The following is a 27,203-nucleotide window of genomic DNA, read 5'->3' as shown; positions in this document are numbered from 1 at the left end:
CAGTCAAGATTTGATATCTCACGTCATCAAAACATGACTCTAAATTAAGACTGCTCTGTATTGTATTGTATGTCTTTATTTGTATAGCGCCATAAATGTACATAGCGCTTCACAGTAGTAATATATGTGGTAATCATATCAATAACAAATAATATAAATAACAGGTCATGGGAATAAGTGCTTGAGACATAGACATAACATTTAGGAAGAGGAGTCCCTGCTCCGAGGAGCTTACAATCTAATTGGTATGAAGGAGGCACGTACAGAAACAGTAGGACTATAGCTGTAGTACTGTATGTACCTTTGTGTATGTCCTGTAACTATTTAAACTAAATGTATTGAATGTACCTATTTCCGCATGTGTAAGAGCATAGAGCGCCCCACTGGTGGTCTCCCATTAGTTGAAGATCAAAATGCTCTAATTAGCTGAAAGTTTTGAAGGTTGACGACTGATCAGCGTGTTATAATTAAGTTATTAAACCGTCTATTTTAAGTAGACATTAGTACAGGGGTGCGCAAACTGGGGGGCACAAGATTTTCTGGGGGGGTGGCGGCGCTTACAGAGGCCCCGCGCTCTTCCGCACAACATTTAAATTAAATTCCGGGGGAGCGCGTGCGGCCTCTGTATGGCTTTTACCTTCTCTCCAGCGGCTTCTGGCGACGCGTCACCTTGACATCAAATGACGCCGCCGATGCCCGAGAGAAGGAAAGAGGAGGGGTGGGGCGGGTAGGAAGAGCAGGCAGGGGGGACAAAGAAAAAAATGTGTGCACCCCTGCATTAGTATTAAAAAAAATACACTCAGAAATACAAGTGTTTTATTGGTAAAATTACCTTTGCGTACAATAAATGAGTTATGGTGCCTTCATAGAAGTTGCTCACTTGCTGGTAAGCTCATAAACCACAACAAAATGTGTACCTACAGTATTTCCGTGGGCCACTTTGGGTAGTTTTTGGTAATCAGTGGTCGAAGTGTGATGGCACTGGAGAACGGAGAACCCACCACTACTTTTTATCATTTACAATCTTTCAATTCCACTGCCTATTTAAAGAAAAAAATGAATACAAAGCCTCGCTCCCTGACTATTTTACAGCGAAATCTCTAGAAAATACAGTCTAAAAAGCTTCACCCCCACGTTTAATATTTGCAGACCTTTTATAAATATGGTACTTTACCACTGTTTTTTTTTTTAGGCTGCAGGAGACCATTATTGATAACTGGAAGACTACGATTGTCCAATATGCAGGATCCAGTGGAGTTATAATTCATCAGCACATACTGTACAGAAGACAGGCTCGTCATTAAAAGATAATGATAGATAATGCCTGTATAATGATCAAAAGGACATGCCTAAGCACTGGGTGCTTTTACACTGGCTACTTCTCCAATGTGGCTACTATTAAAGCATCAATACTACATTTTACCCTCCCCCCACCCCTTTTTCTCTCCATATGTAACGCATGTGACAATGTATAATTCTACATTCTTACTTAAGCTGGCAATCGTTTGTTGCTCCTGTTATAAATGTGTCAAAATCCTGATTGTGAGACTAACATAATGGCCGTCTTTCAGTTCCAAACAATCCTTCAGTCAGTGTAACTCAGCAGCTACAATGTATCCAGATAATAGTAAGGTAACATTGCCTATTGTTACAGTTTACAGCTGAAACTGCTGGGAATATTGGCAGCAAATAATCACAAACAAGATAGTGTTACAAATATCTTGCACTGCTGGGGAGGTGTGCTAAAGCCTGCTATAGAAATCAAAGGGTGCTCTGTATATTAAAACATTAAAAATGGTATTAAGAGTTGAATTTTTAAAAAAAACTCACTTATCTAATACTACATAACTGATTTAAAAAACAAACATAAAAACCCCATAAGATTTCACATGTTTTGCTGCTTTAAACAGAAATAACTGAAGCCTCCTGAACACCATGCAATAAAAGCTACGTTGTATTAATGAATCTTATCAGTACATGAAAAGAAAAATACCCAACAATAAAATTTTGGTCCTCAAGTGACACCGTCATCAGGGCTGGAAGGTGCAACAAAAAAATCCACTTGAAATGAGATTGTGAGTAGTGAACTACAAGTACATTGTGTTATTGGTACACATATATTTTTCCAATGAAGTCATTCAGAATGGTATCTCTTTAAATGAACAGTCCGCTTGGTCACAGGCACTGCAGTAGTAATACAAAGTGAATGCACTCCTTTAACACCTCTACAGTTTAAATGCTGAAGTAGATGTTACACAATGTATAGTGCAAAAGTCGAACTAAATCAAATACCATGATTTATACCACAGATTTAGTTAATGGCCCAAATAAAACTAAGAATGTGATCCCTGCGGTGTCCTAAACGGCAGTGAATTATGCATTGCTAAAAAAGGGCGCTTCGCAAAAATCATTCACAATTGTTAACATTTGTAAAAGGAAGGATGTGATCGGAAGGGGAGAGGAGTATTAAAGCTGCAGTTCAGGCAATATCCTGCATGTGTGTTTTTTAATAAATCAGTTCTGTAGTAAGAAAAAATACTTTTAGCATTTTCTGTTTTAAAAAAAACAACTTTGAAAGACCAATTTTCTTGTATTCTATTTAACAAGCATGCTTGTTCCTATAGCAAAGATTTACATTCCCCATATTTAAAGATGTCGCCAAACTTTGCCGATCAATAGACGGAGAATGAATTAACCGGCAGCTATGCAGTTCTTTAGGTAATTAGAGATTGTCCACATGAAACTATTGAAGTAAAAAAAAAAAAAAAAAAAAAAAGACTGAACTGCAGCTTTAAAGGCGTTCACCAAACACTATTCTGCCGTATAAATATGTAAGTGGCCTACTCAGTGTTGAGAAGGTATGCAATGCTGGCCTATAATCTGAAGGATTTAAGTAAAGTAATAGGATTTGTAATTTAGCAACAACACAGTACTGTTTAACATATCATGTGATTTAATGGCTCAGTTATAAACGGTAGCCAATTCTTGAAACGATTGAAAACTACTGCGTGTTGAAATGTTTCCTATTTTTCATTTCTTCAGTAATCTCTCAGCACTAGATATGAGCCCGAAATCTCCGCACAATATTAAGCTCTGTGAAGTTATGCTGTCAGCTCTTTGCATGAGAAAAACGTCAATTTAAATATCCCTGCTCTACCGTATGAAGAATAGAGTGGGGAAAACCTTGCAGATGGCTGCAGGCAATTTTACCTCTTGTGAAAGGGTCAGTACATAATGCTTTAAGTATGTGATAAGGAAAGAAGTTGGCAAAACCATTTTATATCTTCAAGCTGCTCACATTACTTACAGGGTTTCTATGAAAAGGCTACAAAAATATATTAATGTTCTGGTGTACTGTATCTCGATTGGATTAACTACCAGGGCTGATCTTTACTGCAACTGTTTAGGCAAGTGCTGCTGAACTCCAGTCCTCGAGCCCACCCCCCAAAAGGTCAGGTCTTCAGGATATACCTGCTTCAGCACAGTTGGCTCAATCAGTCCCTGCTTAAGCACAGATGAGCCTCTAATTGAGTCATCTGAGCTGAAGCTGGGATATCCTGAAACCTGACTTGTTGGGGGGTGGGAGGGAGGGGGTACTTGAGGATTGACGTTCAGCCCCCCTGTTTTAGGCCATTTTAACGTTTACAAGTATTTTTATTTGGTTTCCAGTGCTCAGATATTGCGAGGTAGTAAAGAAGCAGGCACACGGCCTTAATCAGCAACAAAGATTTAATGTGCCATGAAAGCATGTGTGCCATGAAAGCATGTGTGCCATGAAAGCATGTGTGCCATGAAAGCATGGCACATTAAATCTTTGTTGCTGATTAAGGCCGTGTGCCTGCTTCTTTACTACCTACTGGACTACTTTGGGACGTCAGGAGCTCCCTGGAACCAGTGCACCGGCAGCTTAGTACCCCCCATTTACCAGTGTGACAGAGTGCGTGCACTACCCTCTAACTCAGATAACGTGAATGTAGTCGTACACCAGTAAAGATGGGACGTAGACGTGCAAACAATGCAAGGTACAAGTGGATATCCATTTTTTTAACAGTGAAAACATTAACAGAACAAGAAGGCATGGTCAGAAAATAAAGGGGAAATTAGTTTGGGGAAACTGGAGGTATTCCTAACAGAGGTAATAGTTACATAGTTCAACCTATGCTAAATTTATATAAATAGATCAAATGCAGTAGGAATTTCATGGAGTAGGCATGGGAGACTTTACTGAGTTAGGAAGTATGGAGTGAATTCCTAAGACAAACTATATCTATTATTATTTCTTTAGGAACGCTCTTTCAATTCCTATACATTTTAATGGAGATGGAGAAGTGGAGTACACAGGGGTGAATAGCCCTGCTTAACTAAATGGGGAAGCAGATATTTATAGAGTGGTGCTAGCTAAGATCTAGGTGGATGTACATATAAGTGTGAAGAGAACCCACAGATCATTTGTGCTGTGCACATAAATGCTCTTAGTGGTTTTAAATACATTTTCTAAATTAACCCTATTTCAAACCGTGTAAAATTAATTAAGTGCAACAATATCAATTTAGTGAAAACAATTAAAAGTGGGGGGGGGGTGATAATTTGCCAACTATAATTATTGCGTAAAGTCTCCACCGAAAAAGTATATACATGCAGTATAAAAGGGTGTTTGGGATACAAACCCTGATTTACATATAGACAATTCTTTTTTGTCTCAAACTGTTTTTATTTGTTTTTTTAAATAACATAAAAGAAGGGGATGGATACAGAAAAAAGAAAGGGGGAAGGGGGTTACAACAAAACACCAACATAATCAAATCAGCAATACACTTAAAAAACAAACAATACTGATAACTTTAACAATACTAAAAGAAAACAAAAAAGAGAGCTATACAGTATAGGGGAGGAATGGGGGAGAGCAAGGGACATTAGTGATATTTAGTAATTAGTCATCGTCTTGATTTTTTAGTTTTATAGTATCGTTTGGTTCATAACTTTTGAACAATTTTTCCATTGTTGGAACATCATTTTCATTATTACTTTTTAATATCTTCCAATTTGTTTACATTTGTGTATCCTGAATTGATGCTATATCTTCTGGAAAAGCACTCAACCAGAGATTCCAGATTGTTTCAAATCTCTCCGTGGTGTTATTCATAAATGCCGTCAGTTTTTCAAGTTCTAGAACACGTTGCACCTTTTCCTGAAAGACCTGATATGATGGTATATTTATTTGCTACCATTAAAGTGCTATTGTGCATCTAGCTGCTGTCACATAGACAATTCTATTGTATTAGATGGTTCCTTAGCTCATAATCAGAATCTTAATGGTATTCTCTGATTATATTAGTTAGCTAATTTATACCACAGGTTCAAAGTTGTCCTGTTGTGGTTAATCTGTGCTTAAGTTTCAAATACACTATCTGTAATTTAGATTTCTGGCTATTTAGTTTTACCTATTTAGCAACATGAAGTGTCTAACCCAGCGGTGCGCAAACTGGGGGGCGCGAGATTGTCTGCGGGTGGCGCAGGGTTTACTGAGGCCCCGCGCGTTTCTCGAAGGCACTTCACAATTAAGTGCCGGGGAAGCGGCAAAGGCCTCGGTAAACTGCACTTACCTTGACAGAGACGCGTCACCATGGAAACGCGGCGGATGTCATGTGACGTCATGACACTGACGCTGGAGCAAAGGTAAGAGGGGGCGCGGAGAGAGGGGAAGAGCTGGCAGGTGGGCACAGGGAAAAAAGATTGCGCTCCCCTGGTCTAACCTGTAGCCAGACAGTAACTATTCAGGTAAAGGACTTTGCTGATGTGCACTGTTGGTGCAGTATGATGTTTAATGCTCCTAGACTACAGTTAAAGTAGCAATCGCATCTATAAAGGTTACTGGGAAAGAGAAAACTCTAAGTGCAGCATCAGATAGTTTTCCTGCACTGGTATCCAGTATATACCATTTATCTGTGATCATACCTTTGGCTGCTTTAAAAACAGGTCTGGTTAATTTTGCCCGTTTATCAGAAGTGAAGTCTATAGCTGCAAGATAACTGTTCAGCTAGTTGTTGCTGATGTACCATGAATGGGTTAGCTCTGTAGCCATGTTAAAAGATGGCTGCCACATAGATTCCATGTATAGATATTTAGAATCCAGTGTACCCTCTAGTATAGCAAAACATATTGAGGAAAAACAGAGCACTATCCAGGGTAAAAAAACAGATCCAGAGGGGGCTCACTCATAAAAGAAATGATCAGACTTTATTGGATCATACAAAAATAACCTCTAGAGAGGCAGCATAATACAACGTGTTTCGCGAGTATAACGCTTCATCATGGTGTAAAGTTGTGATTAACAAATCGTTATATTTAAATGATTTGGTGTGCGAGTGATGTCAGACGCGAAAACCCACCTCCATTACAGTTCCCCATTGACCACAATGAGCATGTATTCCCATTGGTCTACAGGGAATCAAAGCAAATAAAGCTTTACTACTAAGAACAACAGAGTGAGAGAGTGAGGGATCTATGACGTCACGCGCATCTGCGTATGTAGTACACGCCCCCTTAGGCTGAGTCCCCAGTCTTCACTGTGGCACGCGCGCCCGGTGGGGGGGCGGCGCGTGCACAGCGCTACACCGCGATCTGCGGTCTGGGGGGAGAGGGAAGTTTGTGACGGGAGGGGGCGTGGCTGTGGGTTTGTGGGGGCGTGGCCATGACGTCCCGCGGCTGGTTCGCCCTTATTGGCTGAACCGCTGGCGGGGGCGTCGCAGATGTCAAGTTCAAATTCTCCTGCCTCCCTGAAAACCTGTCGTGCACCGCTGGGGAAAGGTGCGCGACAAGGTAGGGACTGGGACCAGCCGGACTGGGGGGGCGGGGCTTGATAGCACAGCGCCCGCCAAGCCGTGCGCTGTGGCGGTGACTGGGACCGCAGCCTTACGTAGATGCATGACCATGGCCAGTTAATTCAAAGGACAAAAACTTTAATAAACAAAAAAATGGACAAATTAACCCCATAACGCCGATAATACAAACAAAATATAAAAACAATTGCAAATTCATAAAAACAAACAGAAATTGATATACCACAACAAAATTGCAAATGACATGTCAAAAAAAATAAAGAAACAAAAGAAGAAAAGTAAAGAAAAAAATGGAAGAATAAGGGGTGAAAGAAGAGGGGAGGGGAAGAAAAGGGGAAAAGAAAAGAGAAATAAAAAAGAAGAAAAAGAGAAAAGAAAAACCAAATGAAAAAGAAGAATATGAGAAAATATACATATGTATTAATATAATGAAGAAATAAATATTACAAAGTGCGACCCAAAGGGGTCATAATGACATGTCAAAATGCCTCTATAAAGAATAAAAATAAAGGTATAAGCAGAACAACCATAAATACAATTAATAAGTTTATATGGATGGAATATATATATATATATATATATATATATATTTACAATATATATTCATAAATAAAAATACAAAAATAGTTTTATTATATATAAATATATATAGCCCATATTAGTAACTGAACTGAGTGATAGTGGTACCATAACCAGAAAATTTATAATATGTATCTAATAATACATTTATTTAAGTCTACAGATAAATAACTAAAATGTATAATAAATAATATAAAGAAAATGACTCAAGAAAAGTTGAAAGCACAGGATTTGTGCTATAGAAATTAATTGAATATAATGAGGATATAACAATAGCATAAATCTAGTCCCGGTATCAGTATATTGAGAACAAGCATACTAATAGAAAATATACTACAACATGAGAGAAATAATAACAAATTGAATCTCATCCGTGCTGATCCAATATGCTTCCTAACCTTAAACTAGCAGAAAAATGATCAATTAGGGAACTGATCACCAGAAGTGTTAAGCGCAAACTACATAATATCGCATCCATATTGATATCCATGAATGCATTAAAGCATAAAATATGCAAAGACCATGTGTTGAACAAAACACTCATGGTGAAAACAGGAGGCTAAAAAGCAGGAGACTGGATCAGAAGGGAATGCCAAAGGATCACAGAAAGTGACCCAGGTCCCAGTCTGTATTTAGACCAAGCGGGACCTCGATTTACAATGTGAAAATCCAGCCTACCTCTGGCCAAGCCTTTTAGTGCGATCACCACCTCTAATTAAGGGGGGAATACATTCTATGCCACTAAATGTGAGATTTTTTCACTTCACGCTTTTTACATTTAGAAAAATGTTTTGGCACAGGGTGATTCAAGTCCTTTTTATTAATAAGCCTCACATGTTCCATAATTCTCAACTTCAAGCATCTGGTGGTGCATCCCGCATACTGTTTCCTGCCCCCACAGGTGAGTAAATAAACAACAAAGGAAGTCATGCAATTAATAAATTGATGGATCCTATATACCTTTTTTGTAACCGTAGATTTCATTAGTTTACACATTTTACAACGGCTACAATTATATGAGCCCCTAGATGATAGAGTAGGCATAGACGTCTGGGATGTAAATAGACTTGGTGACAAAGAGTTTGCTATTGTTCATGCTTTTCTAAACACCAATGTTGAATTTGCCTGTAGATCAGGTCCTATTATTGGATCCAATCTTAGGACCTCCCAGTGTTTGTTTATAATGCTCTTTATCTGGCTCGCTTGTTAACTAAACTGAGTAATGAATAAAGGATTTGTTTTAGAAAAAACTTTCTTTGGTTTTCTAATTAGTAATGTATCTCTATCCATACTACCAACTTCCTCTAGAGAATCAGACAGGTCTTTCGACCCATAACTTCTCGCCAAAAATCTCTCATAAATGTCCTTAGATTGTATCTGGAAGTCTTCGTCATTTGAGCAACTGCGTTTTGCTCTCATAAACTGACCGTTTGGGATTGCCCGAATGAGATTACAGTATTTGGGTGACAGCTGTCCGATCACAAGTATGTGTTCCTTGAATTATCTTTGCGATAAATATTTGTTTGGATTTTTAAGGACAGATCTAAATATAAAAGAAGATACAAATAACGCAATTGGTGATAGTGGTATGTATGTGTACATTTAAGATGAAGATTATTTTAATTTATAAATTCAATAAATAATAAAAGTGTTGTGACATCACCCTCCAAGATTAGAATAAGATCATCTATAAATCGACGATAAAAAAATAATGCGCTTTCGGAAGGGGTTCAAATCCCCAAACACGTGGAACGACTCCTACCATCCCATGAAAAGATTTGCATAGGATGGGGCAAAGCTGGTACCCATTGCCATTCCACATGTTTGAAGATAATGAACCCCATCAAAGAAGAAATAGTTGTGAGTTAAAAGAAAGTGAATAGAATCTACAATAAATGACGTCTTGAAATGACGAAATTGGCAATGTTTCCCTGTGGACAGGATGAAAAGTGACGAGCTACCGGAAGGGTTAAATCCTTCTTTTTAATTAATCTTACATGTTCTTGTATTCTAAATCTTAAAGGCCTGATAGTACGACCTATGTATGACTTCTTACAGCCACACTGTAAGAGATACATTACAAAACTTGTGCAGCAATTTATGAAATTCCTAATCCGAAAATTGTGATTACTAGTAGATATTGTTTTAATCGATTTTGCATATATGCATATGGAACACCTTCTGCAAGCAAAGACGCCATTGGGGATACCTCGCACATAAGGATCTTGCGATCTAGAATTAAAAAGACTAGGTGAAAGGTGGGATGACAGTGTTTTTGCTTTTTTATAAACAAACCTTGGACCACCTTGCACAATAGAAGCAATATCTCTATCTAATGAAAGAGTATTCCAATGTTTAAGAAAGATGATCCGAATAGACTGTGCTTGTCTACTATATGTAGATATGAAGGAGGGACACGTGCCGTGTGTGACGTCACACATTGGTGGAACGCAACCGGATGTGGAAGGAACACTCCGTGTGGAACGCACACCGGAAGTGACATCACGGAGCTGTAAAACAGCGCAAAATTCATTTATTTAAAGAGAGGACTGGAGAGGACACTATACTACACCCCTTGAAGAAGTCTCAACGACGAAATGCATAGGGTTAAATTCACAGGCGCGGTGGAGCTACTGAAGCAGTGGCATTGTGGCAGAATACCTTGGATGATAAAAGAAGCCCCCTACAATACAGTGACTGGATGTGGAAGGCCACCACGAGGGTTGCTGCATAAGAAAAGGGTTTCTTTCCTGGACATTTCTACCACATGACCCAGGGTGGTCCCATTGCTGATTTTGGCTTACTTGCCTGTAAGTGTTTATGTTTTTATTACTACTTGTTATAAAGATTGTCCACATTATCCTGTAGTCCTCGCCTTGTCTTTCCTGGGAGTAAACAGTCCCGTCAAGAGAATCCCGTGTTTCCAGGAGAAACAAACCTGTTGCTGAGTTGGTTACTCCATAACAACCCAAATGCCTATATTGCTCACATGAAATGTGAGTGAAACTACTACTATTTCCTAACAAACCAAAAGTAGTACCAGCACTCTCTGTCTCTTAGTTAACGATACTAAAAAATACCGATGGAGTGAATATGAATAATTTTAATAAACTGAAATTCTAACAACAGTAGCCAATGTGCCAATGAAAAAATCAATATCACCATGGGAAAAGTCAAAATTTAGGGGGTAAAGGGGAAAGAAGGAGAAGGGGAAAAAACACATGAAACAAAAGGAAAAAAACACAAAATGGAAAAAGGAAAGCAAACTAGGGGGGCGACGTTTCGAGGGGTGACCTCTTCATCTAGCCCATTCCCCCTGGTCCCAAAGGGTCCCAGAGGTACTTCCCTAAGCTTTCCCTCCCCACTGTCAAAAATCCCACACTCAATAAGCACACAATATATGTCATGAATCGTGAAGCGGACCGAGTGCAAATGTAAACAACAGATATCAATCACTGAACAAGAGATCATGAATTGTGCAAAAGCAACGTGTAAATGCAGACATCTGTTGTCAAACAGTAAATGAAATAGAGCAAACCCTCTGTCCTCTGTCCTCTGCTCCTCGTGCCCTATGGAGTTATATTTTCCTGAAAGTAGACAACCAGAGGTGTCCTGTGATGGATCACATTGAATTGTCATACAAAGGCTGACTATGTAGATTGCCTCTTTCTATAGAGGATAAAATAAAAATATATTGTCAGATTCTTAAGCACCAGGTTAGCGTGACAAGCTCCTTCCCCCAAGGCAGAGTTGTATTATTACAAATACGGGGATATTCTAATTAAACCCCAGGAATAAGAAGTCCAGCCTCGTACCACATGAGCACAGCAAGGGGCTGTAAAGTGGGTCGCCCCCACAACCCTACCCAACACAATCAGTCTCATTAACTTTTTTTAAAGTAATAACTCAGATCACCTTCAGTGATCAGAGTTATTATCATTGCTCCTCAGAATTCCCTGGCAGTCCTGAGGAACAAATGTACCTCATGGGGTCAGAATCAGAGCTTCCCCAGTGAGGGGGAAGCAGGAGGACATTTACAAAGGTCATGTAAGTACAACTTTTTAAAGTCCTAGAGGTAGTGACGTGGTTAAGGTTGCCCTAAAGTTGGCTCACTAGTCACTGGTGGTTTCAGGTCTAAGTTTGAAAATAACAAGCATATCCCTGAGTGATGAAACAAATGTGAAAAAAGTCTACTGCAGATCTAACATCTGTTGTTAAATGCGACTACTCTTACGTAAAACAAATATTAGAGCTGAAATGAAAGCATTCTGGCAACATTATCTCAGGTACAATATCTTCCAAATAACAAAAGAAAGCAAAGAACGCCATCATTCAAATATGCAGCATCTTGTTTCTATTTCTTTTGAAATTCTTTCTTCAAACTTATTTCACACACGGCATCAAAAACATTATTTCCTAGTAAGGACATGGTATCAATCCTTTTTTATCCATGACATTTTAAACTGTGAAAGCAAATATCTTGACATCACCGAAAATGAAAAGTAGCAATTACTGCAGAGAGTTTGAAAAGGCTTATTAAAAAGGAACATGAACAGCATGTCTTATCACTTTTATTGTAATGTGTAAATGTAGAACAAATACTGACGTAAGGTCTCTTATTATGGGAGTTTTATTTTAAGCAAGAAAATAATATCCTAGCCATTTTAATACTAATATTAGAGAGACTTGTTTTGGCAAAGAATACTTAGAACCTGGAGCTTAGACTGTAAGCTCTTCAGGCCGGGGACTCCTTTTTCTAATGTCTACTTTTATGTTGAAGCGCTAATTCCTTTAATGTCACGTATATTACTTTAGTTGAGCGCTATGTACATGGATGGTGCTCTATAAATAAAGATATAAATACATAAGATTATCTATTTTATTTACCCATTATTATATATAGTTCAGGAAACGGTACCAATCCACAATGTCCTTGACTGTGGTCTAGGACAGTTTTTGTCGTGCGCCTCCGTGCCTGGGAGGCCCAGCATTTGCAGCCCCCATCGCTTAGAACCCGGTGTCAAATGACGTCGCGGGTCATGTGACATCACGTCATATGAACCTACAGCGTAATTTGACGCGCGTTGTCATGGTGACATGTTACATGACCTCACGGCATAATTTGATGCCGCGTTGCCATAGTAACTGTGCCGCCGAAGACCCGGCTGGCAGCAGGTAAAGGACGTTACAGAGGCCTCACGTCTCCTCTGGCATTTAATTTAAATGCCTTGGGGAAGGGCACAGGGCCTCGGTAACCGCCGCACCCCCCCCCCCCCCCAGCAAATCTTGTGCCCCTCAGTATGCGCACCGCTGGTCTAGGAGATAGTTAGCTTTGTATACAAATGCATTGCTTCCTGAAATAACCCATGTGTTGTAAGTGTGTTTATGAATACAGGATCTCTGGCTATCAAATAGCTGCAGTCAGTGCTGCAAATTGAGCATTTCTTGTTTGTTTTTCTTATCTATTTAAACTTTTTCTCAATAAGGAAAAATGGGTAAGAAGTGCCATTGTCAGACACACAGGCAACACTACTACACCAAATATTTTGTGTCTCGTGGGTTGCTGAAAATTGGACTTAATTTCAGCTTATTATAAAAACAATGTCCTCCTCGTAGTACGAAGATTCAGTCTCATTATTGGTGTAATTAGAGAATTAATCATTGTTCACTGTCATTTTATTCAATCTATGTTCAAAGCTAAACTATGTAAAGTTTGCCAGTTGTTTTCTTCTCTGTGAGTTTACAGGATCAGAGGTAAAAAAAGAAAATGAAATCAAGAAGAACAAACAACCGTTCTTCAAACCATAATCAATGTCAAAAGCAAATAATTTATCACTTTGAAGAAAATCTGAAAAAAATCATTGATCATTACAGGTCAACTGATATTTATAACAAAGACCCTCTGATACTTCGCTGAAAATATGTTATTTTTCGACTTTCACAACAAATTATATATATAGTTATATATACACTTTTATAGGTACAGGCATACCCCGGTTTAAGGACACTCACTTTAAGTACACTCGCGAATAAGTACATATCGCTCAATAGGCAAACGGTAGCTCACGCATGCGCCTGTCAGCACGCCCTGAACAGCAATACTGGCTCCCTACCTGTACCGAAACTGTGCGCAAGCAGGGAGACTATAGAGCCTATTACACATGTGTTATTTACATTAGTTATGCACGTATATGACGATTGCAGTACAGTACATGCATTGATAAGTGGAAAAAGGTAGTGCTTCATTTTAAGTACATTTTCACTTTACATACATGCTCCGGTCCCATTGCGTATGTTAATGCGGGGTATGCCTGTATATTGTTATTTAGGGAGGCACAGCCAAGTACAACAAACAAAATCAGTAAGGGAATTAAATCCCTGACCCATAAAGCGTACAATCTAAGTGATGATGATGTAGTTTAAAGTTCTATTGGTTCTAGACAAGATTTATTGTTGGTTAGATAGCGATATCTTTCAGTGGACCAACAAGACCGTTTTTTCATAGATTAAACTATAGTGCACAGATGTTTTGAATACTCACAGGTGTCTTCTTCATGTGTATTAAACACATTTTATCTATGAAGAACACTCACGACCAAGAAGAAGAAAGAAAATTGTGTAAATAAATTTGACTCCAATGTAAGTACACTACAGAGGGCAATCCAAGTTACACTGCTGAGAAGTTAATATCATGGTCAACTTTCATAGATTTATATATATATGTAGCCATGGCTGGTTTCTGGCTAAAATTCTGCTTTCACTGGCATGCAAGTCCTGGTAAGAGCAGGCATTGCCAGTACTAATCATGGGCTTTCCCCACACAGGCAGCTTCCCTTGAGTGACAGGGGAGGAGGTGTGACTAGGTCTATGTTCTGCCCAATCCTGGGTTCAGACCAAGTACCTTCCCCCTACTGCACTTAAGGGAGGTGCAACCCAAAATGCAGCAGTGTCTCTACCGTTGAGAGAGACAAGGTATCACGCAGGTTGCTGTGCACTGGCAGGGCCTGGTCCTCTTCCCTAAGGGGGAAAGTGAGTGATTACATTTTGCCCTGGTCCTGCTAGAGGGCTCGGGAAGAGCTAGGACTGCTGCAGGGTCCCTTTACCCGTAGTGAAGGTCCAAGGACTGTCGCAAGTTTGGAGACCAAAACAGAGACTGTATTGGGCAGAGGACTGCCGTGTGCTTCGAGTGTACAGGAATAAATCCATTCCAGTTGAATATACCTCCTGCCTGGTGTGTGATCTTACTTGGGGGAAGAGGTAACCGTTTCTACCATAGGAGATCGCCTCCATACTGTATATCTGGAGCTTAGGGCAAATGGAGGCGTTGTGTACCATGGAGTAAATGTCGGGTATATACCCCAGAAGCCTGTCCTGCAGTCCCCACAACCATCGGCGGACAACTCAGCCTCTTGTGAACCAACAGACAGCATGCACCAAACACCTGGTAACAGGGGGATCTCCCAGAGGGTGGGGGAAACACTATTACATACATAGATAGATCTATGTGTGCTTTCGTCTTGTACAATATATAATGCAAACAGGTGAAATACAAATGAATAAGAGTAAAGGTGAAATATGAAATAAGAACAGATAGCTGCTCTAATATTACCGACAGTGCTACACAACCTGCACCATCATTAAGTGCCACCAAGTTGGATTGCACCTCTAAGTGCTATAACCTTTTGCTAATTTTCGCCCATTTTCTGCTCGGCTAACTTGAAAGTCATTTCCGTAACAAAACAGATGACAGACAGCTTGAGTGACTGATTGTGCTGTTGCATCACCTTGTTTTTCTAAGAGGGCCTCACTTTAAAAAGGGTGGATGTTCCTAGAAAAGACAGAAAGGGGAGCTTTGCATTTCATTTCTGTTCAAAGACAAGCTAATGCTACTTCACTGACATGCAATCAACTTGACAAATGGATGCTGTGCAACCCCGTGCCTCCCACTGAAACCTGAGAGGCTGATTTACACAATATTCTCCCTGTAAAGTGAAGGAAGCCCAAATTCCAGACGGTCTTAATGCTGCTATGCTGGAGAAAGGGCTGATCTGATAATTCTTCCCATATAATGAAATCTGATAATACTGGGAAAAAAAACATACACCAGAGAGGGTGGGATAAGCTAATGAACTTGTAAAAATACACTTAAGTAGGAAAGGAAATTTGGCTGAAACTGAGAGTCCCCTCTGCTGCCCGTTTTTACATTAAGCAGTGCGACCTGTTAATGAGACAGATGGGAAAAGCTACCTTGTCAATTGAAGATTTGGGGAGCTGCGCATCAACAACGCTGATGTCAGAGAGGCCATTATGTTACTAGCTGTCTTGGAAGCAAAAGGGTTAAAAATTAATAATCTAGACATGGCTCTGCCCCTCCTCCCCCCTTATGATTGCACCCCCTTGAGTGTCTTACACTTGATGCACTAAGTGAAATTCAGACTAGTTTCCACCAAATCATATTTGGCAAATATTTTTTTAAATACTAAAAAGAAAAGAAAATCCTAATCGAGCCTTGTTAAGAACGTGATGCATCTGTTCATGTCTGACTCCCCTTTTAATCAGCCCCTCAAATTGCAAGATGGTGCACACAGGGCTCTCTTCCAACACAGCTCACTTGACAATAATATACAGCAGCAAGCAGACATGCAAGTTCAAGGACAAAATCAATAGAAGACTAAACATTGGCAAGTCCCTTTGTCAAGTAGTTGACAGTTTACAATGATGTTCAGAAGTGTTTTCGGATAAAGTGTGACTTAAAGCAGAACTGGTGACACATAAGTGTTTAAAAAAAATAGATTTGAAGCAAGGAGTCTCCAGAGATGAACCACGTTCATTTAAGCTACGGGGACACCCTGGCTTCCCAAGATCCTTAAACAGATAGAATCCTCTGATGCATTTCCGTCCTCTACGGTGCTTTATCAAAGAGTGACGCTTATTCAGAAAGCAGTCCTATAAGTAGTAACCTCCCCGTGGACAGGTGCACCCCCCTTCGCCTCTAATCAACCCTATCTGTGAGAATCAGGTAAGACTGGTGGAAAACTGACCAATGAGGGTCTACAAGGCCACCCGGAGGCAAGCCACTCAGTGGAACTTATAAAAAAACTTATTTATGCACAAATGCTGTCAGTACCACTACTCTACTGAAAGACACTACCGCCACAATTAAACCCTCAACGATGATGATGATGATCAATCAATCCTATAAACTGGCAAAAATACTGAAACGTTGTAAATGTAACTAACCATAGGTGGATTAAACCGCGGCAAGACAAGACTTGTGCATATATATGTTTATGTTTTTTAATATGTTCCTCTGAGTGGATTGCCTCCGCGTGGCCTTGTTTATATATATATATATATATATATATATATATATATTACATGTACATATTTGTATATATGTATATATCTAATACATGTACATATTTATTCATATAGTGCCCGCAAGGTATGCAGAGCTTCATTAAATAGAAATTAAAATACAGGGGAATATAATACAATATGCATACTAAACAGAAGAGGAAAATGAATCCCTGCCAGAAAGCTTACACTCCTGGTAAAATATTTTATAAATAAATAAATAAAATAAATGTTGGGAGACTTGGAGAGACAATAGGAGAAGGTGTAAGAGCAGAGGATGGCAGTACCTGACAATGATGGTAGTGCGGAGAAGTACACGTTCTATAGAGTACAGACTGTGAAGTCACCCTTTTTATATCGCTTCAGTGTAACCTAGCAAGGCACTTGAAATGTGGCACCTGAGAAGCAAGTTACAGTTAATTAATCTCTGCTTTTATACCACCCAACATTTATTTTACCAGATAGCAGACTTAACCCTTTGATTGCTGGAAGGGCTGCAGCACCATAATGCCATGGCCCCTCCTGCACTTCGATCACGTGACCACTTCACATGATCGTTCTGCCATTGATGTCAGAACAGAAGGAGTCATCTCCCTCCCATTCCTCATCTGTGTACACCCCATGGAGTGCAGGACGTAATCTCCACTAGTAAAACGAGCCTCCATTGTTTGACGTAGCTAATACGCCATGGGACCCGTAGAGTGCCAGACCCTATGACGTAGTAACTACATTCTGGGGCACGCAAAGGGTTAAGCATCCATTTAAAACATAATATAATGTAATTATCCAAAAATGTGTGTATCAGGAAAATAGAATAAAAAAAAGTAGAGTAAGCAATGAGTAGAGTAAGCAATGCTCGTTCGGGTGGTTTTTGTTTAAAAAAATACTCATTATACTCACGCAAGATGACAAAATAATGATTTATACAAGCATGAATCAACAGACAATACTAGTAGGACATTTAGAAGTCAACCAAAAGAGCACTTAATGCCTTATTTTGCAATGCACTTTAAAAGGTTGAATGTGTTGCAGCTCTTCAATGATTAGCTGGCTTTGTCATCAGCAAAATAGTCAGCATTAACTAAAGCAAACGCCAAATGCAGCAGAAGATTGGTGCCTTATTTACTCTACTGTTGTGACAAATAATCTCAAAAAAGGAGTCCCTAGCTAAACATGTCATGCTGCACTGAATGAATAGTAACAGCTGCCGATCTGGCAATATGGAGAACTCCAGTGGGGATGTCCTGCTGAATTAACGTCTTGGAAATGTTAAGAGGAAACATCAAACAGCCCTTGTTTAGCAGGCGGTAGAAGATTTCTCTTTGTGGGGGATCATGTGAAGACGAGAGCAGAGTGGCCACTCAGAAATGAATCAGACTTGTCAGTAGTTACGTATTTTCTCAACAGGTATCCCACCCATGTCCTGATGTCCTGCTGAAGTGTCTACAAGCTCTCTTCATTGATGGCAAGTTCTGTGTGTGTACAATACAGCATGGCAGAGCAGGTTAGATATAATAATAATAATAATAATAAAAATAGCATGTTCTTGTATAGCGCTGCTAGTTTACAGAGACATTTTGCAGACACAGATCCCTGACCCGTGGATCTTACAATCTATGTTTTTGGTGGCTGAGGCACAGGGAGATAAAGTGACTTGCCCAAGGTCACAAGGAGCCGACACCGGGAATTTAACCAGGTTCCCCTGCTTCAAACTCAGTGCCAGACAGTCTTTACTCACTGAGCCACTCCTTCTCCCTTAGATCTTTATGAATGCTTCGCTTTTAGAAACCAATTTTAATCATGCAACCCTTTACACTAAAACAGAGGATCTTATATACTATATTAGTGAAAGCACTGCCTGCCTGGATGTCCGGTGTCCCTAGGGGAAATCTCATTGGTCCCTTGGCCCGCCCCCGCACACCTCTCATTGGCCTGAGGCGGAGTGACGGGCCAAAGGACACACAGGGACACACACACACAAACACACAGGGACACACACGGACACGGACACGGACACACACACACAATGCCCTCCCGGTGCCCCTCACTCTCCCCCGTCAGCTGGACCGCACCTCAACTTCCACACCCCCCCCACCCTCCCTGTGTCCGAACTTACCCGGAGTCCCGTGTACACACACACACACATTCCCACCCCCCCCAAGCTCACACACACCTCACCCCCCCCCAATCTCACCCCCCCCCCCCCCAAGCTCACACCCCCCACCCCCCCAAGCTCACACCCCAGCGCCGCTACAGTCAGCGGGGGAGCGGAGCGAGCGCCCGGGACACGCGGGGGAGCGGCCACAACACGCGGCCTCCCGCCTCATATCCATGTGGGAGCGGCCGGATGAGTGAGGCAGCGGCCGGATCAGTGAGGCAGCGGCAGGATGAGTGAGGCAGCGGCAGGATGCTACGTGCTGCTCTTGCCCCTCCGCTCCCGGCTCCCCCCTGTCACCGCGTGACAGGCCGCGGGACGTGAGATGGGATGCCCCTCCGGTCCCGGCTCCCCCCTGTCACCGCGTGACAGGCCGCGGGAACTGAGATGGGAGGGGGGATGCCCCTCCGGTCCCGGCTCCCCCCTAGGCCGCGGGACGTGAGATGGGAGGGGGGATGCCCCTCCGGTCCCGGCTCCCCCCTGTCACCGCGTGACAGGCCGCGGGACATGAGATGGGAGGGGGGATGCCCCTCCGGTCCCGGCTCTCCCCTGTCACCGCGTGACAGGCCGCGGGACATGAGATGGGAGGGGGGATGCCCCTCCGCTCCCGGCTCTCCCCTGTCGCCGCGGGACGTGAGATGGGAGGGGGGATGCCCCTCCGGTCCCGGCTCCCCCCTGTCACCGCGTGACAGGCCGCGGGACGTGAGATGGGAGGGGGGATGCCCCTCCGGTCCCCGCTTCACCTTCTCCCCACCGTTGTCCCCGCTGCCTGCGCAGGAGGAGGGGGGGGAGCGGGTGTTGGTGCTGGTGTGTGTAATTGTGTGAGACTGTGTGTGAGTGTCTGTGACTGTGTGTAAGTGTGTGTAAGTGTCTGTGACTGTGTGAAACTGTGTGTAAGTGTCTGTGACTGTGTGTGACTGTGTGTAACTGTGTGTGACAGTGTGTGTAAGTGTTTCACAGTGTGAGAGTGTGTGAGTGTGTGTAAGTCTGTGTAAGTGTCTATGACTGTGTGAAACTGTTTGAAACTGTGAAAGTGTGTGTAAGTGTGTGTGACTGTGTGTGAGTGTGTGTAACTGTCTGTGATTGTCTGTAACTGTGTGTGTGTGAGTGTGTGTGTGTGTGGTGCACTGTGTAGTGTGAGCAATGAGCAGTGTGTCAGTGTGTGCAGTGTGAGCAATGACCACTGTGTGTGCAGTGTGAGCAGTGTGTGTGCAGTGTGCAGTGTGTGTCAGTGTGAGCAGTGTGTGTGCAGTGTGAGCAATGAGCAGTGTGTGTGCACTGTGTGCATTGTGAGCAATGAGCAGTGTGTCAGTGTGTGCAGTGTGACCAATGAGCAGTGTGTGTGCAGTATGCAGTGTGTGTCAGTCTGAGCAGTGTGTGTGCAGTATGCAGTGTGTGCAGTGTGAGCAGTGTGTGTGCAGTGTGTCAGTGTGAGCAATGAGCTGTGTATGTGTGTGTGTGCAGTGTGAGCAGTGAGCAGTGTGTGTCAGTGTGACCAGTGTGTGCAGTGTGCATCACTGTGAGCTGTGTGTGCGCAGTGTGCGTCAGTGCGACCAATGAGCAGTGTGTGTGCAGTGTGCAGTGTGTGTGTGCAGTGTGCAGTGTGAACAATGAGCAGTGTGTGTCAGTGTGAGCACGGTTCACATCCCGGGCAACGCCGGGTCTCTCAGCTAGTTCTAAATAAAGTGGAAGCAATTGCATCAAATCTTTATTTTTTTCTATTGTATGTAGGCATGTCTAACAGAGGTACTGTATGATGGAAATTCTAACTCTGCCCAACAAAGAAAGCTCATGAAATATGCAAAACATACAGATTCTGCAAGGTGCAATTTAGGAGCTATCTGAAGTGCTTCAGCAATCCCACAATTACACTCATGTTGGACGAGACAGCTACTAGAAAATGTAGAAAAAAAAGACTCAGAAAAAATCATTTCAAAATCAATATTTTACTTTAACAGAATGCTACTGGAAAATGTTGCAGTACAAAGTATAGTCAGGATGAAACAGAATACTGTTTATTTATATTTCATCTTTTTTCTGCAGCGTGTAAGCAACGTATCTTTCTTATCCATTATACAGTCATGTTTTACCCCTTCTATTTTACACTGCAGCATTCAGGAAAAATCTGTTTGTATTTTATTTTATTAGTTTTATGGGCAATGTATAATTTCCTGACTTTTCTACCCATAAGAATTAATTTTTGGAAGGAGTCCACCTTTAATTAAAAATAGATTCCTTGTGGTTAAGACTGGCCTCTAATAGTGGGAGAATGATTCTAAACTATTTCCCTGTAAAATCTGACAGTCTCTCTCCCTTTCTTTTCCTATGCTAACAAAAATTAGATCATAATCTCTTAGGAGTACAGGATTTTATTGTGATTGGATTTTTTCTACTATGAAAAACCTTAAACTGTCAGCAGTAGAAAAATGTGTTACTATTAACTATTTGTGTGTGCTGCAGGCCCATAAATATAGAAAAACACAATTTTTAAAGTAGAATGTCATGTTCTGGGGCTGACCAAGGACAATGAGCATGCATGCGAGTACACAGCCATACTTTTCTGAGTTGCTTACTTCATCACATATTTCTAAACTCCGTGGTATTTATGATTGCTCTTTTTGCCGTTATTGTGGGTTAAAGGTCAACGGTGGAAAGAAAACAACACATGCAACCGGCAGTCTTAGCTAAAGTCACAATACATCAAAATAATACAGGTATAGCATAGCCTCCCGGGCCGCTACTTCTTTTTCCTGGGCCCTTCCAGTGTCAGTCCTGTTAGGTGCAGGCAGTGGAGGGGTTGATTCCTTCTTTAGGCTCTGTATGTGTCTTGCAGACTTGGATACATTTCAGGTATCCAAGGACAGGCCTAGCAACTACCAGATAGTGTCTCTGTGCCTGAGAGAAGGATACTGATTGGTTCATCCAAAAGTAGTGATCACCAATCAGTATTCAACCTGTTCTGTTATGGTGTGTAAGTAACCGGTGCATGAGACATGAACAAGTCCCTTAAGGTATAAAAGATCTCCGCTAGGACCACTCCAATATAAACTGTATATAATATAAATTCCCTAATAGTGATGGTGGACTAGTACCTAGTGCTCCTTGGCACAAATACACAGTACATAGATTGTCCCATACAGGATAGGATAAGGGTATGGAAACCCACAGGCATAACTCACTGTTAGCTTCCAAAGTCCACTGGTGTGGTCCCCAAGCAGTAATTCAGCGACGGGCAATCCACCAAAACAGGGTAACAAGAACAGGTGAAAAAGGCAGTGCACTGCCTAAGAAGCAGGAGGAGGCTCACGGTAGCATAAAAATGATTTAATTCATTAGAGGTTCACATATAACCCCCAACAGCAGCAGCAGGTAGCACACCTACACGTTTCGGGCCCTCCTCCTGCTTCTTAGGCAGTGCACTGCCTTTTTCACCTGTTCCTGTTTGGTTATGGGGCAGGGTTTCAACCCCCAATCTCAGGTTATAAATTCTGGCACTCTCCTAAATTCTAGGTTCAGTTCTGTTCTTGAGTGTTGATCCTGGTTGATCTTTCTCCTCCACTAGTGGAGCGAGGAGCCTCTTCCTCCATCCCACCAGGAGACGGGAGGAAAGGTGAACAGGCCTGAAAGGGACCAAATGCCTGAGTCAGGGCTTTGACCAGCATGGGAGACAAGAGAGAAAAGGGATACCTCTGTGCTTGCTGTATTATTACTATCTGCCTGCAATAAAGCCATTTGTATCAGAACCAGTGTGATTACTGTCTGCTGCTGTGAAGGAAGACAAGGTGTCAGTATGAAACATCCCCTGCCCCTGCAGAGAATCTATGCTGACTGGAGGCGCTGCACCCCTGAAGAACGAAGGTAACCTGAACCCCTGTCCTTGTTCTCTCCACACCATCGCGGAGCACTCAGCCCTCCTGTTATCAACAGGTACACAGCATCATACCCTGAAGTAGTAGCCAGACAAGAAGCAGACCCCCCCAATATCACTTAGGGTGGGGGTACAAGGGCTACATTTGGAGGCGCTGCTGAGATAGCGAACTGTTCCCAGGACAGGACTATAATGTGCCCGTTCCGCACTACCTTGCCCCTGTACCCCCTGTTGCTGTACACACTAGCATTACCACTATGACCCCTCGGGCCTTGTCACCAGTAATGCCTGATGTCCCCATTGCTCCTGAGGAAGCTGCGGATGCAGTGAAACGGGTTGAGCCAGCTGGAAGGAAGCAGATCACTCTCACTGCCTGAGAACCTGCTCCTATCCTAGAGGCACTGCTGCGGTCCGGCGACTCCTCCAATTCCCTCGATTTTCCCTTCTCTACCGGAAGTCGTCACCTCCAGGCCAGGAAGTGACGTCAGACGCCATCCACCGGCACCGGACAAGGGGGCACCCTCGAGAAGGGGAATCTATCGTGAAGTGGAGGACTTTTTCCATCTGCCGAGCCGTTCTGCTGTTGCCCTAAAGAAACCGTTATGTGACTGCGTTCACATGTTTTATTGTGAGTACATATCTTTATGATACAACGATAAAGTCTGTGTTGTTTACCTGGTAAAACACTATGTTCTCCTCTTCTCTCTGTATGAATGCGGCTGATGAACTGTGAGGGATAAAGCCCCGGCAGACACACCACCTTGTGCACTTCAGCAATAATTGCTGCAGCCAACGAACTCAAGAATTAGAGATCACATCTCCACCTTTAACCATACAAACGCTGGTTTTGATCTTACTTCTTGTAAGTAGGCACGCCACAAGAGCCAAGCTGATCCTGATTTCTGATTTACATTCATCTACATATTACACTATGTTTTTTATGTTTATGTTTTTTTCTGGGTGTTCCTGACGATTCTGCTCCCTTCCTCCCCCCCCCCTTGGATTTCTACGCTCTGTGAGGGAATCAGTGTATATTCCCTGGAAGGTTGAGAGTTTTTTCAGTTTCACCACTTATATTATTTATGGTTATAGATCACTATCACTGTGTTATAGCGCCATTCTGAATTACTGGGTTTCACATTGATGTCCCCATGAGTAATGGTGTGGTTATAACTGTTGAACAAAAAGATGTGCGCGCTGTCCCTTGCTAATTCCCTTTAATAACGGGTCCTCTCTGCTGCTCCCAGTCTCCCGTGCTCAGCGGGGTAAATTCAGTCACAAAACGATAACAAAAATATGAGCGCATGAAAGGAGACAAAAAACGAAATTAGTACATAAAATCTTTATAAGTAAAAAGACAGAACATATAACACCACATACAGGTAAAGATCACAATGATCTAGTGGTCTGCGACATTCACAAGGGATGAGGACCTGCTACACAGAGCCTCACAACAAGAAGTTCTAAGCAATCCCTAGGACGTGACGTCCGTGACGATGGATATCCGGGCAGCAGTCTAGATACTCCATGAGGACGCTAACAGGAGTTCTATTAGCTTGAGGTCTGTGTCGTTTTTATCATCTAGCCCCTGACTCCTTCCCTGTCAATACTCCTAGGGATTGCTTAGAACTTCTTGTTGTGAGGCTCTTTGTAGCAGTTCCACATCCCTTGTGGATGTCACAGACCACTAGATCATTACCTGTATGTGGTGTTATATGTTCTGTCTTTTTACTTATAAAGATTTTATGTACTAATTTCAGTTTTGTCTCCATTCATGCGCTCCTATTTTTGTGTATCGTGTATCGTATGTATTTGTGTATCGTGAATCGTTTTGTGGTTATAACTGCCCTGCCTGTCACACTAATGGTAAGGATATCACCACAATGGGAGGAGGGTCAGCGCAAGTCTGCAGAACAAGCTGAAATACAGAGGTTGCTAAGGGAATGGAAAGTGGGGCGTAGTATTCACATGAACAGGGTAGAATACATCTCTGCGTCTGGGAATAAACGATGATATTCCATAAGAGTGCCTGATAGTAAGGGCAATATGGTGCTGAAGCCTGATCCGGCACACTACTATTAAAGGTAGCCATATCCATATGTTGAAATGTACTGAAATATCATGCCAAGGTATTGTGATTTCTGTGTGTATTTACAGGTTGTTGCGCGGTGGGTGATGTTAAGCCCACTGAAGTCCAAGCAAGGTTATTGGCGTTTTCACCAGGGGGAGAATATAACATAGCCTCCCAGCAGCTACTTCTTTTTCCTGGGTCCTTCCAGTGTCAGTCCTGTTAGGTGCAGAGGTGGGGAGGGGGTGAAAGAGACATGGAGAGGTGGGGAGGGGGTAAAAGAGAGACGTGGGGAGGGGATGAAAGACATGGGAAGGGGGGTGAAAGAGACATAGGGAAGGGAGGGTGAAAGTGACATGGGGAAGGGAGGGTGAAAGACATGAAGAAGGGAGGGTGAAAGACATGAAGAAGGGAAGGTGAAAGACATGAGGAACGGAGGGTGAAAGACATGAGGAAGGGGGGGTGAAAGACATGAGGAAGGGAGGGTGAAAGAGACATGGGGAAGGGAGGGTGAAATAGAGACATGGGGAAGGGAGGGTGAAAGAGACCTGGGGAAGGGAGGGTGAACTAATGACATGGGAAAGGGAGGGTGAAAGAGACATGGGGAAGGGAGGGTGAACTAGTGACATGGGGAAGGGAGGGTGAACTAGAGACATGGGAAAGGGAGGGTGAAATACAGATGCAGGAACGAGTATCCGAACACTTGCCTTTGAAAATCTGGGGCAATCTCCCAGTAATGCTGCAACATTTCTGCAAACAGACTAATGGCCCATCGGATTAACACAGCGGGGGTCCCTGGCAGTCTCATTCAGTTCAAAACTGAAAGTGGACAAGTCAATGGGGCCAGATGGGATACATCCAAAGATATATTCAAATCATTTAGGGGCATGCTGGCAACACCATTGGCAGAACTACTTACCATGTCACTATTACCAGGTGTACATCCAGATGACTGCAGAATAGCCATTTCAGCCCACTTTACAAAATTGGAAGTGGGGAAATTAATGGAAACAAGGAAATAAATAATTGTTGGATATTTAAATTCTAGCAATCTACAAGATCCCAGGCAGCATGGATTTACTGATTTTGTGGACTGGTAAACTAAGGTAATAGACCAGATAGTGGAGTAATAGATATAGCTTACCTAGAATTCAGTAAAGCCTTTGGCACTGCCTGGCATAGAAGACTGATAAACAAGTTGCAATGTTTGGGATAGGACCCTAAGGTGGTTGAATGGATAAGACGACATAGAAAGGAAAGGTATACAGAGATATACCAAATAAGTCTGGCTAATTGGTATGGGTATGTATAGTCTAATACCTCATAGGTGTAATATGAGGATATGATGTGCAATGCATGCACCCACCGATGGTGTAATAAGGACTCCTGACCGATTAAGAAATAGCAGGCTAGCAAACGGACTCTGTATGAGTCTAATCACGATCCTGCCAATGATGGAAGCAATAAGTCAGTTGTGGGGTAGGTATCAATTAGCCTATTGTACCTCCGTATTGACGATTATAATTATGTAGATAGGTTCCTTGATATATTGATGCAGAAATGTAAAATTACTTTTTAAGCTCGATTCGGGGTGTTTCTCCAGTGCGACACAATAGGGAGCTCTCTCTACCTTTGTCTATATTGACGCAGGAGAGCGAGCGGACCCACAGTGAATCAGATCGTGTTCCTTGGAGGTATAAATTGTTGAGAACTGTGTTAGAAGTAACCTATAGTGCCTTGTGAGGACTCCGAGGAACACTATCATAAACCTCAGTGTCGGTAATTGCTAGTCAGAGCTGCATATATAGGACCCTAGTGACAGGTAGGTGATTCTTGACATAGAACCCTTACCTGATCTGCCTAGTTAGTATGGGTATATGTAGTCTAATACCTCATAAGTTCAATGAAGGGATATAAATAATCACAGTAGGCAGAAAACAGCTATGTGCAGTGCAGGCACACACTGTTAGTGTAAAAGGGATTCCGGCACTGATCTAAAGATAGCAGGCTAGCGAGTGGACTCTGTATGACTTAACATCCATATATAGATACCAGGATATACTGAGCAGTCATAAAGTCATAAACACGGGGGTACAATAAGTTAATTGACACCAACCCCATGGCTGATTAATTGCTTTCACCATCCGTAGGATAGCGATTAGACTCATACAGAGTCCGCTCGCTACAGAGGTAAGTATATAACTCCCTCCTGTTTAAATGTTTGCTGGTGTATCATGCTTTCAACCTGAGCCATTAGAGATGCAACATGTCAGGTGTTTTGCCAAAGTATACAAACGGCTGGTCTGACCAGTGCATTACTCCCCTATCACGCAATAA

At 42.2% G+C, this 27,203-nt stretch overlaps 1 protein-coding gene across 11 annotated transcripts in view; it reads right to left on the bottom strand.

The window, feature by feature from the left end:
• The window catches only part of STAU2 (staufen double-stranded RNA binding protein 2), a 414,157-nt gene that overhangs the window by 76,130 nt on the left and 310,824 nt on the right, over positions 1-27,203 (bottom strand). The window contains exon 15 of one of the 11 annotated variants that reach the window (XM_075583394.1): positions 17,783-18,247. The exons of 9 other annotated variants lie outside the window; for them this stretch is intronic. In XM_075583394.1, the coding sequence (XP_075439509.1) occupies positions 18,176-18,247 (72 nt within the window). In that variant the 3' untranslated portion in view covers positions 17,783-18,175. Of the gene's footprint in view, positions 1-17,782; positions 18,248-27,203 lie in introns of those variants that run through there. One more of the 11 variants, XR_012797298.1, reaches the window with a different exon arrangement.

Source organism: Ascaphus truei, chromosome 2 (genome assembly GCF_040206685.1).
Source record: "Ascaphus truei isolate aAscTru1 chromosome 2, aAscTru1.hap1, whole genome shotgun sequence".
Classification (NCBI taxonomy): Eukaryota; Metazoa; Chordata; class Amphibia; order Anura; family Ascaphidae; genus Ascaphus; species Ascaphus truei.
Note: the sequence above shows the minus strand (reverse complement) of the source record. Positions and strands in the feature narration are given on the sequence as shown.